This window comes from Hemitrygon akajei, chromosome 1 (assembly GCF_048418815.1).
Source record: "Hemitrygon akajei chromosome 1, sHemAka1.3, whole genome shotgun sequence".
NCBI lineage: Eukaryota > Metazoa > Chordata > Chondrichthyes > Myliobatiformes > Dasyatidae > Hemitrygon > Hemitrygon akajei.
The window spans coordinates 124049380-124067654 of NC_133124.1; the positions used below are offsets into that span (position 1 = coordinate 124049380).

At 43.1% G+C, this 18275-nt stretch overlaps 1 protein-coding gene across 3 annotated transcripts in view; it reads right to left on the bottom strand.

Moving 5' to 3' along the window:
* The window catches only part of LOC140730624 (grainyhead-like protein 2 homolog), a 148607-nt gene that overhangs the window by 120517 nt on the left and 9815 nt on the right, over positions 1 to 18275 (bottom strand). The window contains exons 2-3 of one of the 3 annotated variants that reach the window (XM_073051349.1): positions 778 to 964; positions 611 to 678 (exon numbers count right to left, since the gene is read on the bottom strand). The exons of 1 other annotated variant lie outside the window; for it this stretch is intronic. In XM_073051349.1, coding sequence (XP_072907450.1) covers positions 611 to 678; positions 778 to 964 — 255 coding nt within the window. Of the gene's footprint in view, positions 1 to 610; positions 679 to 777; positions 968 to 18275 lie in introns of all 3 variants that reach the window. One more of the 3 variants, XM_073051341.1, reaches the window with a different exon arrangement.

Genomic DNA, 18275 nt, shown 5'->3' on the forward strand with positions numbered 1-18275 from the left:
AGCATATCCACTGGTGAGACCAAGCTAAATTCTTGGCAGAGGGCAAGGAACCTTTCTTGCACAGATTCTGATAACTTTGTAGGAATTACATACCTGGTAAATCAGCCCTTTCAATAATGGTAAGCACCACAGCTTCCACTAATACAACTACTTTAGTCATCCACCCTATACACACAGTCACCATTTAGCAAAACAACACACACCAAGTGCTGGAGGAACTCGGCAGGTCAGGCAGCAGCGACGGAGAGGAATTAACGGTCGGTGATTTGAGGCTGAGACCCTTCATTAGGACTGGACAGGAAGGTGGAAGGGAGCTCAATAAGAAAGTGGGGGGAGCGGAAATAGAATAAGCTGACAGGTGGGAGGTGAAACCTGGTAAGGGAGAAGGGGGGGAAATGAAGTAAGAAGGTGGGAGGTGATAGATGCAACAGGTAAAACACTGAAGAAGGAATCTGATAGGAGAGAAGACCATGGGAGGAAAAGGAGGAGGAGGGGTGCCAGAGGGAGATGATGGCCAGGTGCATTTTGTGTGTGCCACTCTGGATTTCCAGCATCTGTGCAATCTCGTGTTTAGCATTTTACTAAAAGACTACTAAAGTAACAAATGTACCTTTTCTCTTGATCATCTTGTGTATCAGCTACTTTACCAAGTGGCATCAGTCTTTTTTCCCTGGGGACCTAAAAGATACAACAAAATCCAAATATAACAATATCAGCTGCTTGGGTTCAGAAGAGCAGACTGGATGGAGAACACCGTCTAGTATGAAGCTGGCAAACCTTGTAGTAGTCATAAAGCAATCCTAAGGCAGCCGCACTATCTTCATCACCATTAATGCTCATCATCGCTTTTGTGGCAGCTGTCAAAGGGTTTTCAAGATATGACTTCCAGGCCTCGTCTTCACTGGTATAGGCACGTCTGGGATGGAAGTTTGAGTCATTCTGTAGGACTACCACCAGGCGCTTGCTGCTGCCAAAGGAAGAGAATCAGTCTGGTTACTGTTTGGTGCTGACTTGAGCAGATATCAGAAGGAAAATGACAGAGCAGTGGTCATAATAATAGACCAGGATCAATGGTCAATCAGAGAAAGGTGTGAAACTAAATTCAATAAACTTGGTAACTTAGAGGCTGGCATCAAAAGAAGAAAGGTTACCATGGAAGCTGCCTGGGTGCCATAAAAATCCACAAGTTCATCAAAGTTCTTCAGGGGAAACTTATGACTCCAAAATGAAGAGCCAAACTACCCAGATAAATACAATTGCGATCATTTCTCAAAATGACTGAAGCCTGGAAATGTGTGTGCAAACCTAGAACTTTTTTTTTAAAGATATGAAGTCTCCGACAGGACCACTCCGTGAAAGAGTTAGATACTTGTAGCTTGGTAGTTTCAGATCCATCATCACTAATTAATAAGATTATGCTCGATTGCAAGCTATAGAAATAAGATTAAGTAAAATCATCTGTTGTACAATATATCAAAATTAAACACTGGTCAAATACACTCAATGGCCACTTCATTAGGTACAGGAATGAAACCCAGTGTTGTCTTCTGCTGCACATTCAGAGATGAACTTCTGCGCACCACTGTTGTAACACGTGGTTATTTGATTTATTGTCACCTTGAACCAGTAAAGCCATTCGCTTCTCACCTCTCCCATTAACAAGACGTTTTCAGCCACAGATCTGCCACTCACTGGATTTTTTTTTGTTTCTCGCACCATTCTCTATAAACCCTAGAGACGGCTGTGCATGAAAATTCCAGGAGATCAGCAGTTTCTGAGATACTCAAACCACCCTGTCTGGCACCAACAGTCATTCTACTGTCAAAGACACTTAGGTCATATTTCTTCTCATTTCTGATGTTTGGTCTGAACAACTAAATCTCTTGATAATGTCTGTATGCTTTTATGCATTGAGTTGCTGCCACATGTTTGGCTGGTTAGATATTTGCATTAACGAGGTGTACAGGTACAGTATATCTAATAAGGTGGCCACTGAGCGTAAGTTCAGCTTAATTCACTGAAACTGGCATACTCTTGGATGCCAGTTACTTAATAATATCATTACTTTGATTAAAAACACTTCCCCTCTCAATACCATTGGTCTCACTGTGGAAGTGACTGGCTGAACAGCTTTACATTGATCTTAAAGGTTAGCACCGTGACAGAAGGAAGATCACTGGAGGTTATGTGCAGTAATACAGTGGAAAAGATTGAGGGAAGTGCTGGGGCATTGAAGTAACCTTTTTGACTCTAGCCTCCAATGCATTTTGATTAAGGTCATAGCTTGAATGGCATTGTTTAGTAGATATAAAAAAGAATTTCTGTATTCAACAGAGTGAGGGCAATGTTCATATGGCTAGACTTCTTCCCCTCTGTCATCTAAATGGACATTGAACCCATGAACAGTACCTCACTTTTTTTTCTGCTTTTGCACTATTTTTAATTTAACTATTTAATATATATGTATATTGAATTGAATTGACTTTAATTTATTTGTGTAATTATGTCAGGACTAAACTGCGTTCATTGAATGTGACCCTGAATTTTTATTGGAGCTTTACTTAAAAGTAAGTACCAACAATGTACCCAAAGTATAAACCTAATATGCACCTTCAGAGCCATTTGTTGACTGTTCCCTTCCAACCTAATGTGCTCACAAAACATAAACCTAGTTTAATAAATGAAGCAGTGCTGCATTATCAGGGGGCAATCTTTTAGATGTAGGATGCAGCCTTCCTCCAGCCAGAGGCATTCAAACGAAGCAAACTTTGGTCTCCCAGGAGAGCTCCACGACACATGTTTGAACATGAGTAGCGTTACCTACAGCATCCAGTCACTACATCTCTCCAAATTAACATTAATAGAACAGGTAATTTGCTGTTTGAGAGGACTAAAGGTGTGCAAGTTGACATTTCTTGCACCTCAGTGTGGTACTGCCGAGCACGATGGGCAATAGTGCTAGGTTAGTGCTGGAATGTGTGGGAACACTTGCTTAGGCCGTGTTGGTTGCTTACGCAAAACAATGCCTTTCACTGTACACCTCAATGTACGTACGTGTGATAAATAAGTCTGAAAATGAACCAGAAATGAACTTCATTCAAGTTTGGGTGGCACAGAGATGCAGCCAGTAGAGCCACTGCCTCAAAGTGTCAAAGACCCAGCTTGGGTGTTGTGCAAACTCCACACAGGTATTCTTTCTGCAACTGCAAGAAGTTCCTCTGGGTGTCATGGTTTTCTATCAAATCCTAGAAGCCTGCTGGTTGGTAGATTAACTGGCCACTGTGTTCTGCCCCTCATGTTCAAAGTTCAAAGAAAATGTATTATCAAGGTACATATACGTCACCATATACTAATCTCAGGAGGGTATATGGTGACATATACGCATGTACATTGATAATAATTTGAAGTCATTCAAAGTAGAACAGAGAAATAAAAGGTTCAAAGGTTGACTTTATTGTCAAAGTATGCACGTATAATACAACTCTGGCATTTGCCCTCTCCAAATAGCCATTAAATACAGAAAGACCATAGACATCGATGAAAGAAAAGTTATCAGCTCCCTCCCAACCGGCATGAAAATGAAAAGAAACAAAACTTGTAGACCCCCAAATCACCCCCCTCGTCTGCAGCAAAAAACAGCCACAATAACAATCAACACCCTGCCTACACATAACGATCCCCGACCCCCCCTCACTCACAGAAAAGAATAGCGACAGTAGCATCAAACCCCTCACCCCAACCTCACACACAAAAAATTAACAGATCACCCAACAATTGTCCACAAGAAAACACCGAAAAACTGAAGGAAACCAATATACAGTCCATTAATGACATAACTCTCAGAATATGAGAAACGTCTTCGTCTGTATACAAGGAGAGCAGCTGCACGAACTCAGTCCTTCTGCAAAGAGTGACTACTGGCCCGGGTCCAAACACTGCCGGTCCAGCTACTGACTGTCCGTTGGGAGCCATCGCTGACCATCTCCGCATTCACCTCGATGTTTCAAGATGGAGTCCCCGCGCCTCGACTCTGTGTTTTTGGACCTTTTCAACACCCGTCCCTGATCTCCACAAGGTAGCTCTCCAGACACAGCACAGCGCTGGATCCTTCGATTGAGATTCAAAAACAAGAACATAAGAAATAAGAGCAGGAGTAGGCCACCTGGCCCGTCGAGCCTGCTCCGCCATTCAATATCATGGACTCATCTTCACCTGTACAATTAGATATTCTATCCATAACATTGAAATGTATTTCATTGCCTGGTGTTCTTCTCGACTTAGCAGAATGCAGAACATCTATCTGAAGTTCACCATTTCCTTAAGTAAAATGGACAAGTCAACATTGCAACACACATTATTTAACTTCTACTCATTGTAGAGATAAATCTATCTTCTTTTTCTGCTGTGAAATGTCACTGCTTCTTTGGACAGAAAATCCCACAGATCCACCACTCTTTGGGAAAAGCAGTTCCTCTTCATCTCCATCCTAAATTTACTCCCCCGAATCTTGAGGCAACGCTCCTAGCTCTAGTTTCACCTACCAGTGGAAACAACTTTCCCTCCTCTATCTTATCTACCCCTTTCATAATTTTATATGTTTCTATAAGATCTCCTCTCATTCTTCTGAATTCCAGCGAGTACGGTCCTAGGCGACTCAGTCTCTCCTCAGAGTCTAAAACCCTCATTGCTGGAATCAATCTGGTGAACCTCCTCTGCACTGCTTCCAAAGCCAGTATATCCGTTCTCAAGTATGGAGACCAGAACAGCACACTGTACTCCAGGTGCGACCTCACCAGTACCCTGTATAGTTGCAGCATGACCTCCCTGCACTTGAATTCAATCCCTCTAGCAATGAAGGCCAACATTCCATTTGCCTTCTTGATAGTCTGCTGCACCTGCAAACCAACCTTTTGTGATTCATGCACAAGTACCCCCATCCCTCTGCACAGCAGCATGCTGCCATCTTTTACCATTTAAATAATAATCTGATCTTCCATTTTCCCTTCCAAAGTGGATAACCTTGCATTTACCTACATTGTACTCCATTTGCCAGCACCCTGCCCCACCCACTTAATCTAACTATATCTCTCTGCAGACTCTCTGTATCTTGTGCACAATTTGCTTTTCCACTCAATTTAGTATCATCAGCAAACTTAGATACACTACACTCGGTCCGCTCATCCAGATTGCTAATGTATATCGTGAACAGATGTGGGCCCAGCACCGACCCCTGCAGCACACTGTTCACCACTGACTGCCAACCAGAGTAACACCCATGTATCCCAACTCTCTGCTTTGTAATAGTTAACCTATCCTCATTCATTCACCTAATACATCACACCCCCAACTCTATGCATCCTTATCTTATGGATAAATCTTTGTGTGGCAGTTCATTGAATGTCCTCTAGAAATCCAAGTAACCGATGTCCATCTGTTCCCCTCTATCCACTGTGCTTGTTATATCCTCAAAGAACTCCAGTAAGTTTGTCAAACAGGACCTGCCTTTGCTGAATCCATGCTGTGTCTGCCTGATGGATCCATTTTTTTCCAGAAGTCTTGCTACTTCTTCTTTAATGATAGCTTCAAACATTTTCCCAATTACAGCTGTTGAACTAACTAGCCTATAGCTACATGCTTTTTGCCTACATCCTTTTTTGAACAGTGGCATGACACTTGCCTTCTTTCAATCTGCCAGGACCTGTCCAGAGTCCAGAAAATTTTGGTAAATTGTCTCCAAAGCCTCTACTAGAACCTCTGCCATTTCTTTCAATACCCTGGGATGCATTCTATCAGGACCATATGACTTGTCTATCTTTAGGCCCACAAGTTTGCTAAGTACTACCTCTTTAGTGATGGCTATTGTATTGAGGTCCTCAGCTCCCATCACATCCATAAAATCTCTCTTTAGAGTGTTAGATGTGTTCTCCACCATGAAGTCTGACACAAAATAGTCATTCAAAGCCTCAGCCATTTCCTCATTACCCAATATCAATTCCCCCTTCTCGTTGTCCAAGGGACCTATGTTCACTTTAGCCACTCTTTTCAGCTTTATATAATTATAAAAAACTTTTACCATCTGTTTTTATATTTTGTGCTATTTTATTTTCATAACCTATTTTCCTTTACTTTATTGCTGTCTTAGTGGTTCTTTGTTGCTTTTTAACGTTTTCCCAATCTTTCAGTTTTTCACTTTTGGTGACTTTGTACATGAGCTTTTAGTTTGATGCCTTTCTTTATTTCCTTCATGTTCCAAGGTTGGCTCTCCCCACCCTCATTGTCCTGGCTTTTAACTGGAATATACTTTTGTTGAGTACCATGAAAAATCTCTTTGAAACTCTTCCACTGTTCCTCAACCATCCCACCATATAGCCGGTGTTCCCAGTCTACCCTATCCAACTCCTCCCTCATCCCGTTGTAGTCTTCCTTGTTTAGGCATACAGTTGGCCCTCCTTATCCGCGGATTCCGTATACGCAGATTCAACCAACCGCGGATCGGGAAAACCCGGAAATTCTCGCTCCAGCACTCGTTGCTTGAGCATGTACAGACTATTTTTTCTTGTCATTATTCCCTAAACAATACAGCATAACAACTATTTACATAGCATTTACATTCTATTAGGTATTATAAGTAATCTAGAAATGACTTAAAAGTACAGGCAGTCCCCGGGTTATGAATGAGTTCCGTTCCTGAGTCTGTCTTTAAGTCAGATTTGAAGTCAGAACAGGTACATCCAGTATTACTTAGCGTCAGTTAGTCAAACATTTTTCTTAGTATATATTATATATTTTACCTTTCTGTGCATATAAAACACTTAAGAAACATACGTATTTCAATAGTTAAACCACTGCGTTGCTTAGTAATAATTGTAGCTTTCATCAGGGAAGGGCCTTTCACATTCTCCATTAAAATTGTTCCGATCATTGACCGACTGTAGCCTAACGTTTTTCCAATGACCAATGGCGTTTCACCTCTTTCCGATCGCTTTATTACTTCCACCTTATTTTCAATCACGATCGTGATTATTTTTGTGAACAGAAACACAGCAGATTCAGAACTACACCACCAGGTCCTAATGTCCACCGCACGGAGACAAGTTAAATAAAGTCCGGGGTTCCACTGGGTCCTAAAGCCCACTGCACTGATACATGTTAAATAAGGGACTTGAACATCCACGAATTTTGGTATCTGCGGGGGGTCCTGGAACCAATCCTCCGCGGATAAGGAGGGCTGACTGTAATAGTTCTGGATCAAACTTTTCCAAGTTCACTCTTTCCAAGAGGATCCCTAATGACAAGATCGCTAATTTTACCCGCCTCATTGCACAGGACAGATCCAAGATAGCATATTCCCTTGTAGGTTCAGTAACACGCTGTTCAAGCCATCATGGATGCATTCTATGAAGTTCTCCTCAAGTCTGCCTCAACCAACTTGATTCACTCAATCTATGTGCAAGTTTAAGTCCCGCATGACTTTACATTCCTCAGACATTTCTCAGTTTATTGCCTACTCCAACAATTCTTGCAACACAAACAAGACAAAAAGAACAAGCAGAAGGCATAGAAAAAGTGAAATAATCAGCAGGATTTGCTAGCTGAAAGATCCCACCCGAGGAATTGTTCACCAGTGCCACCTTGATCAGTTATTTTTTTTAAATACAGAACGGATTTGATGAAAGACTCCAAAGATTGCCAAACAACCAATATACAAAAAAAACAATGAACTGCGCAAGGCAAGTCACGCTGGGAGTGTATTTTATTTGAGCCAATTAAAAGGAGGGAGGTGCGAGCAGAGCAGCCATTATTGGAGCAGCCCAGTGTTAGAGTGCGGGGTTTTGGTGAAAACAGGCTTGAGCAAGCACAGGTGGCGGTTCTAAGTAAGTTTCTAGTAAGTTTTTTTTCCCCTCTTTCTTTGCCATTTAAAACATAGCTAGTGCACTGAGAATGAGTCCAGAGTTAGTAGGATGTCCTTTGCCTGAGATGTGGGAACTCTGGAAGACCTTCAGTCTCCCTGATAACTGCATTTGCACAAAGTGCACTCAGGGACCATATTAAGGAACTGGAGCTGCAGCTCGATGACCTTTGGCTCTTACAGGAGAGTGAGGAGGTGATAGATAGGAAGTATAGGGAGGTAGTCACCACTAAGTTGCAGGAGACAGATATCTGAGAGACTGTCAGAAGAGGGAAAGGAAATGGGCTGCCAGTGCAGAATACTCCTGCGGCTGTTCCCCTCAACAGTAAATATACTGCTCTGGATACTTTTGGGGGGCACAATGAACTGGGGAGAAACTGCAGCGAGCAGATCTCTGGCACTGAGTCTGGCTCTGTGCTTCCGAAGGGAAGGGGGGAGAAGAAGACTGCAGTAGAAATTGGGGATTCCGTAGTCAGAAGAGCAGACAGAAGATTCTGTGGACATGGAACAGAAACCCAGATGGTATTTTGCCTCCCAGATGCCAGGGTCAGAGATGCCGAGATGTCAGAGATGTTCCCCACTTTCTCGGGGGGAGGATGAGCAGCCCAGAAGTCTTGGTAAATACTAGTACCAACGACATAGGTAGCAAAAGGAAGGAGGTCCTGAAGAGAGAATACAGCGACTTAGAAAGCTGAAAGGGTAGTAATCTCTGGATTGCTGCCTGTGCCACGCACCAGTGAGCGTAGGAATAGGATGATTTGGCAGGCGAATGTGTGGCTGAAGAATTGGTGCGGGGGGGGGGGGGCAGGGTTTCAGAATTCTGCATCATTGGGATCTCTTCTGAAGAAGCCTAGACCTGTACAAAAAGGATGAGTTCTACCTGAACCTGAGGGGTCCTATATCCTTGCGGGCAGGGTTGTTAGAGCTGCTGGGGAAGGCTTAAACTAATTTGACAAGGGGATAGAAACCAAAGTGATAGGGCTGGGCTGTTGGTATACAACTAGATGCAGTGTGTAGTGAGACTGTGAGGAAGAACAGGCAGATGATAGGACAAAACTGCGGGCAGAGAGTTGAGTTGAAGTGTAACATGGGAGCAAAATCAAAAAGGGTGATGAATACAAGACTGGAGATGTTATATTTGCATGCACCCAGTATATGAAATAAGGTAGGTGATCTTGTAGTATAGTTAGAGATTGGCAGGTGTGACATTGTGGGCATCACTGAGTCGTGGCTGAAAGAAGATCATAACTGGAAGCCTGACAAGGAGACACATTGCATCGAAAGGACAGGCAGGTAGGCAGAGGGGTTGGGGTGACTCAGTTGGTAAAAAAAAAGAAATCATATGAGTGTTATAGAGAGGACATCGAGCAGTAGTCAGGGTATGGGATACAAATTACAACAGGAGATGGAAAAGGCAGAAGTAAAAAGGGCAATGTTACCATAGCGACGAGGGATTTCAACATGCAGGTAGATTTGGAAAATCAGGTTGGTGCTGGATCCCAAGAGAGGGAGTTTGTATGAAGCCTACGAGATGGCTTTTTAGTGCAGCTTGTAGTTGAGCCCATTAAGGGAAAGGAAGTTTTGGACAGGTGCTTGTGTAAAGAATCAGATTTGATTAGGGAGCTTAACGTAAGGGAACCCTTAGGAGGCAGTGATCATAATATGATAGAATTCGGCCTGCAGTTTGAGAGGGAGAAGATAAAGTCAGATGTCAGCATGGCCTGGAAGCTGAGGGTCCATTATGATGGGTGCTGCTTTCTTTTGCCAGCGCTCAATCGTAGGTAGGATGGGAGAGCTGTTGAGTATCCCATGGAACAATAGAAAAGTACAGGAAAGTATTCTCTGGAGTCTGAGCTAACATTTATCTCTGCATTAGCATACCTACTGCTAATAAAATGGTCCTTATCACACTGCTGTTAGTGGGAGTTTCCAGTCTATAAAATGGCAGCTTGTATTTCTGCTGTGAGAGGGAGGCACTGTGACACACAGAGATAAAATCACAATAATTAAACAGAAGCTGCCATGGCCCATGCCTGGGGATTACTTTAAAATCAGCCAGGGAAAATATATGGATCATCGGAATCAAACATTACCTCCCAAATTAACACACACACACACACACACACACACGCACGAAATGCTGGAGGAGCTCAACAGCGTCGATGGAGGGGAATAAACAGTCAACGTTTTGGGCTGAAATCCTTCATCAGAACTGGAAATGAAGGGGGGGGAGAAGCCAGAATAAGAAGATTGGGTGGTCGGGGGGAAGGGGTACAGGCTGGCAGGTGGTAGGTGAAACCAAGTGAGGGGGAAGGTGGATGAAGTGAGAAGCTGTGAGGTGATAGGTGGAAGTGGTAAAGGGCTGAAGGAGGAGGACTCGGATAGGAGAAGGATAGTGAACCATGGGGGATAAGGAGGAAGGAGGGATACCAGAGGAAGTTGATGGGCAGAAGAGGAGAAGGGAAGGGGTAAAATGAGACCCAGGATGGGGAATGGAAAAGGAGAGGGGGTGGGGAAGTTAGTGAAATCAAAATTCATGTTGTCAGGTTGGAGGCTATCCAGGCAGAATATGAGGTGTTACTCCTCCAACCTCAGAATGGCCTCATTATGGCAGTAAAGGCGACCACAAACCGACATGTCGGAATGGGAAGGGGAATTAAAATGGCTGACCGCCAGGAAATCCTGCTTGTTATGGACCTTTCAAATGATCCAGAGGAAGTGAGCAAAGTCAAGGTTTATTGAGCAGAAGTTAGTTTAACAGGCATTTTGCCTGACCTGTGCGCATTTCTAGAATTATCTGTTTGTGTTTTAGATTTTCAGTATCTATATTTTTGTATTTTATTTGCACTCAAACAACCATGAAAGACCACTGTTAAATGGAAAATACTCTTCCACCCTTCCTCAAAAAGGCACTGATATGATGCTCCCAAGCAGTCATCTTCCATCAATGTAGTTCTGTATTTAGACAGTGAATACTGCCAAACTACTTGTAGAGGGTTGTTGGGAGCCTGGGAGTGAGGGGGAGCTGGGTGCAGGGTTGCAGTCTGGAAGAAAGGATAGCTGGCAATCACATTGATGAGCCTTCCAGTTCCAGACCATGAATGGTCATCGTAACCCTTACGACAAAACGGACTGCAGATTCTAAAATCCGGAACAACAAATTAAATACTGTCCAGACGGACAGTCCTGACATGAAACATCAGCTTACATCTTTTTGCATCACAAAAAGTGCTTCACCCACTGAGTTACTTCAGAAACTCTGACGGTTACTTCCAAATTATTCCCAGCCCAGGAACCTGAGAATGGAGGTGGTAGAGTAATCGACAACTATAGAAACATGTATATAACTAATAAAAGGTAGGTTAAAAGAAGCACTCCTACCATACTAGGCCTTCCTGAACTTCCTACCTAGTCAAAGGCTTTTGTCCCTGGTGATTCTACAGCATCCCAAAATGTTAATGACAAAAAATATTACAACCTGAGACAAAAACAGCTAGAGATTCAAGATTGTTCACTGCCATTCTTCAGTATGCGAGTCAAAAGAACAAATATAATTGTTACTCCTGATCCAATGCAGCAGAAAAGTACACAATGAAAATAAAACAATATAAATATAAAAGCAGTCCTATAAACACAACGTCCAGGTAAATGAGTGTAGCTATCTAAGGTACTTATCTGCTAGAGGAAGAATCATTGCAGACACGACCCAGCCAGCAAACTGCCTTTTCCAAAAGCTCCCTTCTGGAAAGCACAATCGGGCTATTAAAACAAAATCTTCATGTCATCTTAAAAGCTTCTTCCCCCAGGCAGCTAATCAGATCAACTATTCTAGTCAGACCGCCACCCCCTCTATCTATTAGCCCCATCTCTGCACTGCACTGTAAACACATTAAACTACTTTTTGTAATCCAGTTTACATTGCAAATATATGATGGTGTTTATTTATACACATTAATTCCCTATCACTTCACCTCCCCCCACCACCCGCCAACCCAACTACCTTCCCCCTCACCTGGTTGCAGCTATCACATGCCAGCTTCCCCACCCCCACCCCCAGTTTCTTATTCTTCTATGTGGTGGTGTGCTGGGGCTATGACACCAAGAGGGGTGATGAAAACAGGCTCAATAAACTGATTAGAAAGGCTGTCTCTGTTATAGGAGTCAAACTGGACACACTGGAGGCTGTGGTAGAACAAAGGACCCTATGGAAAATCCTGGCAATTCTGGAGAATGGTTCTCACCCTCTGCATGCACAGCAAATACAACACAACAGAATCAATGGAAGACAGCACCCAACAGGATGGACAAACAACCAACGTGCAAAAGACAACAGATGTGCAAATACTAAAAAAAATTGAATATCGAGAACATGAGATTAAGAGTTCTTGAAAGTGAGTCCAAAGGTTGTGGGAACAGTTCAGTGATGGGGTGAGTGAAGTTATCTTCTCTAGTTCAAGAGCCTAATGGTTGAGGGGTAATAACTGTTCCTGAACCTGGTGGTGTGGTTTATGAGGCTTCTGTACCTCCTGTACCTCCTTCCTCATGGCAGCAGTGAGAAGAGAGCATAGCCCGGATGTTGGGGTCCTTGATGATGGATGCTGCTTTCCTGCAACAGCACTCTGTGTAGATGTGCTCAACGATGGGGAGCACTTTATCCGTGATGGAACAGGCTGTATCCACTACATTTAGTAGGCTTCTCCGTTAAAGGGCATTATTGTTGCCATACGAAGCCAATATACTCTCCATCACACATCTACAGAAGTTTGTCAAAGTTTTAGTTGTCATGCCATATCTTTCAAAACTTTTAAGGAAGTAGAGGCACTGCCGTGCTTTCTTTGTAATGGCACTTATCTACTGGACCTAGGACGATCCTCAGGAAAGATAACACTGAGGAATTTAAAGCTGCTGACCCTCTCTCTCTCTACCTCTGATTTCCCGATGAGGACTGGCTCATAGACCTCTAGTTTCCTCTTCCTGAAGTTAATAATCATCTCCTTCATCTTGCTGACATTGAGTGAGAAGATGTTGTTTTGCCACCCAGGCCTTTAATACTGATTCGTGGTGTCTTCAGCAAACTTGAACGTGGCCCTGGAGCTGTGCTTAGCCTAAGTATAAAGCGAGTAGAGCAGGGGGCTAAGCACACAGTCTTGAGGTGTGCCTGTGCTGATGGTGGTTGTGGAGAGGACGTTTTTGCCAATCTGAACTGACTGGGGTCTGTAAGTGAGGAAATCGAGGATCCAATTGCTCAAGCAGGTATTGAGGCCAAGGTCTTGAAGCTTATTGATTAATTTTGAGGGGATAATTGTATTGAATGCTGAGCCTTAGTCAATGAAAAGCATCCTATTATATACATCTTCACTATCCTGGGTTGAGTGAAGAGCCAATGAAATGGCATCTGCTGTTTATCTATTGTGACAGAAGGCAAATTGGAGTGGATTCAAATCCTCTTCAGGCAGTAGTTGATATTTTTCATCACTAACATCTCTAAGCACTTCATCACAGTAGGTTCAAGTGCAACTGGACAATAGATATTGAGGCAGGTTACCATATTATTCTTAAGCATCGGTACAATTGAGGCCTGTTTGAAGCCTATCCAGACGGAATACAAGGTATTGCACCTCCAACCCAACAGTGGCCTCATTGCAGCAGTAGTGGATGGGAATGGGGAGTAGAATTAAAGTGGGTGGCCACTAGGAGATACTGCTTTTTCTGGAGGATGGAGCTGAACAATTGCTACACCTGCCCCCACACCTCCTCCCTCACTACCATTCAGGGCCCCAAACAGTCCTTCCAGGTGAAGCAACTCTTCAGGTGAGACTACAGGGGTCATCAACTGTATCCGGTGGCCTCCCGAATATCGGTGAGACCCGGCGTAGATTTGGAGACCACTTTGCTGAGTACCTATGCTTTGCCTGTCAGAAAAAGCAGGATCTCCCGGTGGCCACCCAATTCAATTCTATTTCCCATTCACATTCTGACACGCCAGTCCATGGCCTCCTCTACTGCCGCAATGAGGCCACACTCACGTTGGAGGAGCAGCGCATTAAATTCTGTCTGGGTAGCCTCCAACCTGATTTCTTGAACTTCCGGTAAAGCCCCATTCCCCTGCACCTTCACCATTCTTAATTCCCCATTTCCCTCTCTCACCTTATCTCCTTACCTGCCCGTCACCTCCCTCTGGTGCTCCACCACCTTCCCTTTCTCCCATGGCCTTCTGTCCTCTCCTATCAGAATTGACTTCCCAGCTCTTTACTTTTCCCTTCCGCCTCTCCCAGGCCTACTGAGTTCCTTCAGCATTATGCGTGTTGCTTGGATTTCCAGCATCTGCAGATTTTCTCCTGTTTGGGATCAAAAATGGCTGCAGAGGGTCGTAAACTCAACCAGCTCCATCATACAGCAGCCTCCCAGCATCAAACACATCTTCAAAAGGAGATGCCTCGAAGAGACAACATCTCATAGCAGAGATATTCAGTGAATTTTGACCAAAGTTAGAGCCTATGGCTTTGGACAAAGGTATGAATGATGAGCCAGGTTCAAGATAGAGCAAAAGCCAAAATGTGATCCTTGAATTGGAAAACATTGAAGCAGATATATTACACATGGATTTTCAAGAGAGGATTTGAAATACTGGAGTCATAGTGCATTACAGCACAGAAACAGACCCTTCGGCCCATCTTGTCCATGCCGGACTATTATTTTGCCTAGTTCCATCAACCTGCACCCAAACCATAGCCTTCCACATCCCTCCCATTCACGTAGTTATCCAAACTTCTCGTAAATGTTGAAATTGAACCCGCATCCACCATTTCCCACTCTCAACACCCTCTGTGAAGTAGTTTCACCCCTCAGTTCCCCTTAAATATTTCACTTTTCAATCTTAACTTATGATCTCTAGTTCTAGTCTAAAACAGCCTCAGTGGAAAATAAGCTTGTCAGTGTTAACCCATCTACACCACTCATAATTGTTTATGCCTCTATCAAATCTCCCCTCATCATCCTACGCTCCAGGGAATAAAATCCTAACCGATGCAACTTTTCCCGATAACTCAGGTCCTCTAGTCCTGACAGCACCCTTGTAAATTTTCTCTGCACTCTTTCAATTTTATTGATATCGTTCCAGTAGGTAGGTGACCAGAACTGCATCAACATTCCAAATTTGGTATCGCCATCTCATACAACTTCAACATAACATCACGCACCAACATTTCATACAACCTCAACATAGCATCCCAACTCCTGTACTCAGTACTCTGATAATGTGGAATTCCAGGTTCAATGACCCTGCATGGGATTGTTGTTATTTTATTGCAAACCATTGACTCAGTACAGGTTCCTTTCCAGTTGCCTTGCCCTCTCCTTGCACTGCCAGATTGTTGGATCCAGAACCTACCAAAAAACTCAATTTCTGTTGTTTTTGTGGTACAAGGTTTCAACCTTCACCACCACTCTCTGAAGAAGTTAACTCACACTGGCACAGTTCCATTGTTACTGCCTACACCAATTTCCTTATCACACACCACATCACAGGTGATATAGCAAAGTCAATTCACCGGTCTACTCATAGGAAGAAACAAGAACAACTGGAAGAAAGCTACACAGGTACAGGGAGAATGGGCAAGCTCCATGCAAAAGGGACTAGAGATCAGGATGAAGCTTGGAAATTGGATATCTGTGGCATTAGTATCTGCTGCACACACTATGTCACCTAACAGTGGATCTTGGGACAGCTCATCAAGGGTAAGTTTCTCTCCTGAATTTCTTTTAGACAAAAGAATCAACCTCCTGAGCGGCAAAGGGTTGCAATATATTCCTCATCATTGTTCATCCTTCACGATAGCACTGAGCTGCAATCTCCATTGATATCGTGGCTTAGACTTGTTTATTTTAAAAGTTTGTGGGGATGGTTTTGGGGGCGGAGATGGAAGTTAGGGATCAGGTGAGGGTTTAGGACAGGGGTTTGGGGAGCTAGAGGTCAGATTAGGGTTTAGGGGCAGGGATGCCCCCAACATATTCTTAGGTATGTTGGTTGTTAACTGAAATTAACTCAAATTGAATCCAATCAACAAAAGACAAGGAAGATGCACACTATATGGCTAAACCTATTCTGATATTTCTCTTCCAGACACATACACACACACAGCAATAGGCAAACAACACAAGTGGGGATCGTCACAGTAATTACAAGTTTCACAAACTTAATTTCACTTCAGTTCAGATTTGATTAGATTAGTTTTACTTGTCATGTATTCCTTGAAACCTACAGCGAAATGCATTTTTTGCGTCAATGATCAACACAGTCCAAGAATGTGCTAGAGGCAGTTCGGTGTCACCACACAACATAGCAGGCCCACAACTTATTAGCTCCAACTCAAACGTCTTAGGAATGCAAGAGGGAATTGGAGCACCTGGAGGAAACCGATGTGGTTATGGGGAGAACGTACAGTAAGGAGTTAATTTCTTACAGCTGGCATTGTAAAGCATTACACTAATCACTACATTATGGTGCTCACAACAAATGCTCAGATTCATCCCATAAAGTGAAAACCATTACTTTAAATGAAACAGGCCACAACTATCTAAAAGTTTTATCTAAATGAAGTAATTTTTGAATCAGTCATTTTCTCTCCCATTTTCCATTTTTTTAAACAGTAGTTTTAAAGTAAAAAAAAATGTAGAAGACCTTTTAAAGCTACCTACCTGTCTTTACAGTTACTAACCATCAGCCATCTGGCTCCTGAACCAGCAGGGACAACTTCACTCTCCTTAGCTCTGAACTGATTCCACAACCCAAGGACTCTACAATGTAGAGTCAGTATTATTCATTTATTTTTTGTATGTGCACAGTTTGTCTCCTTTTACCCATTGCTTGTTTGTCAGTCTTTGTGTGTAGATTTTCAATAATTCTATTGTATTCCTCTGCTCTACTTTGAATGCCCGCAAGAAAATGAATCTCAGGGTAATACATGGTGAAATGTACTGTAGGCACTTTGATCATACACTTCTTCAACCACTGCTTCTGTAAGTCACATGAGAACAATAGACACAACTAGTCTTAATGGAAGACAGTAGCTGAGCTTCTACAAATAAGTATCTCCCAGGTTACAGTGGGAAATAACCTATCAAATCTTCACCTCAACGATGCTGGCATGAGGAAATGTCAAAGTGCAAAGTAAATGTATAGTCATATACTCATATTTACTCATTTGTTCGTTATGTGCCGTGTCATATGATGCAGGCAATCATGTCTTTCCGTGACTATGATTGTTCTTGGCAAGTTTTTCTACAGAAGTGGTTTGCCTTTGTCATCTTCTGAGCAGGGTCTTTACAAGACAGGTGACCTCAGCCATTATCAATATCTTCAGAGATGGTCTGCCTGGCATCCATGGTCACATAACCAGGACTAGTGTTATGCACCAATTGCTCACACGACCACAAACCACCTGCAGCCATGGCTTCACATGACCCTGATTGGAGGGGGGTTGAGGGGGGGCTAAGCAGGTGCTATACCTTGCCCAAGGGTGACTGGCAGACTGGCAGAAGGAAGGGCCACCTCGCACCTCCTTTGGTAGAGACATTTATCTCCACCCCGTCACCCAATTTATCACTATTTGCTCATTTATTTACACACTCACTTAGTATAATGTTTGTAGTCTTCTGCTGTTGTAATCCATTCACTTCAAGGTTTGAAGTGTTATGCATTCGGAGATGTTTTTCTGCACACCACTGTTGTAACGTGTGGTTATTTGAGTTACTGTTGCCTTCCTGTCAACTTGAACCAGTCTGGCCAATCTCCTCAACTCTCTCATTAACAAGTTCACCCACAGAACTGCTGCTCACTGGTCGTTTGAGTTATGCACCCAGTCTCTGTAAACCTTAGAGACTATTTTGTGTGAAAATCCAAGGAGATCAGCAGTTTCTGAGATACTCAAGCCATCCCATCCAGCACCAACAATCATTCCATGGTCAGAGTCATTTAGATCACATTTCTTCCCCATTCTGCTGTTTGGTCTAAACAACAACTGAACCTCTTGACCTTGTCTACATGCTTTCATGCACTGAGTTACTGCCACATGATTGGCTGATTAGATATTTGCATTAACGAGTAGGTGTACAAGTGAACCAAATAAAGTGCCCACTGAGTGTACCTAGATCATATATAAATACCAAACTCTGCAGCTGGACGCCAATAACATATCTTGAAATCAATAATTTTTGCACAATTTACACCTATACCATTTCCTTATTTCCAAAAGGTTTTACATCATTACTCTTCTCCCTCCTGCCATCAGGCAAAAGGTACCGAAGCATTCGGGCTGTTACGACCAGACCGTGTAACAGTTTCTTCCCCCAAGCCATTAGACTCCTC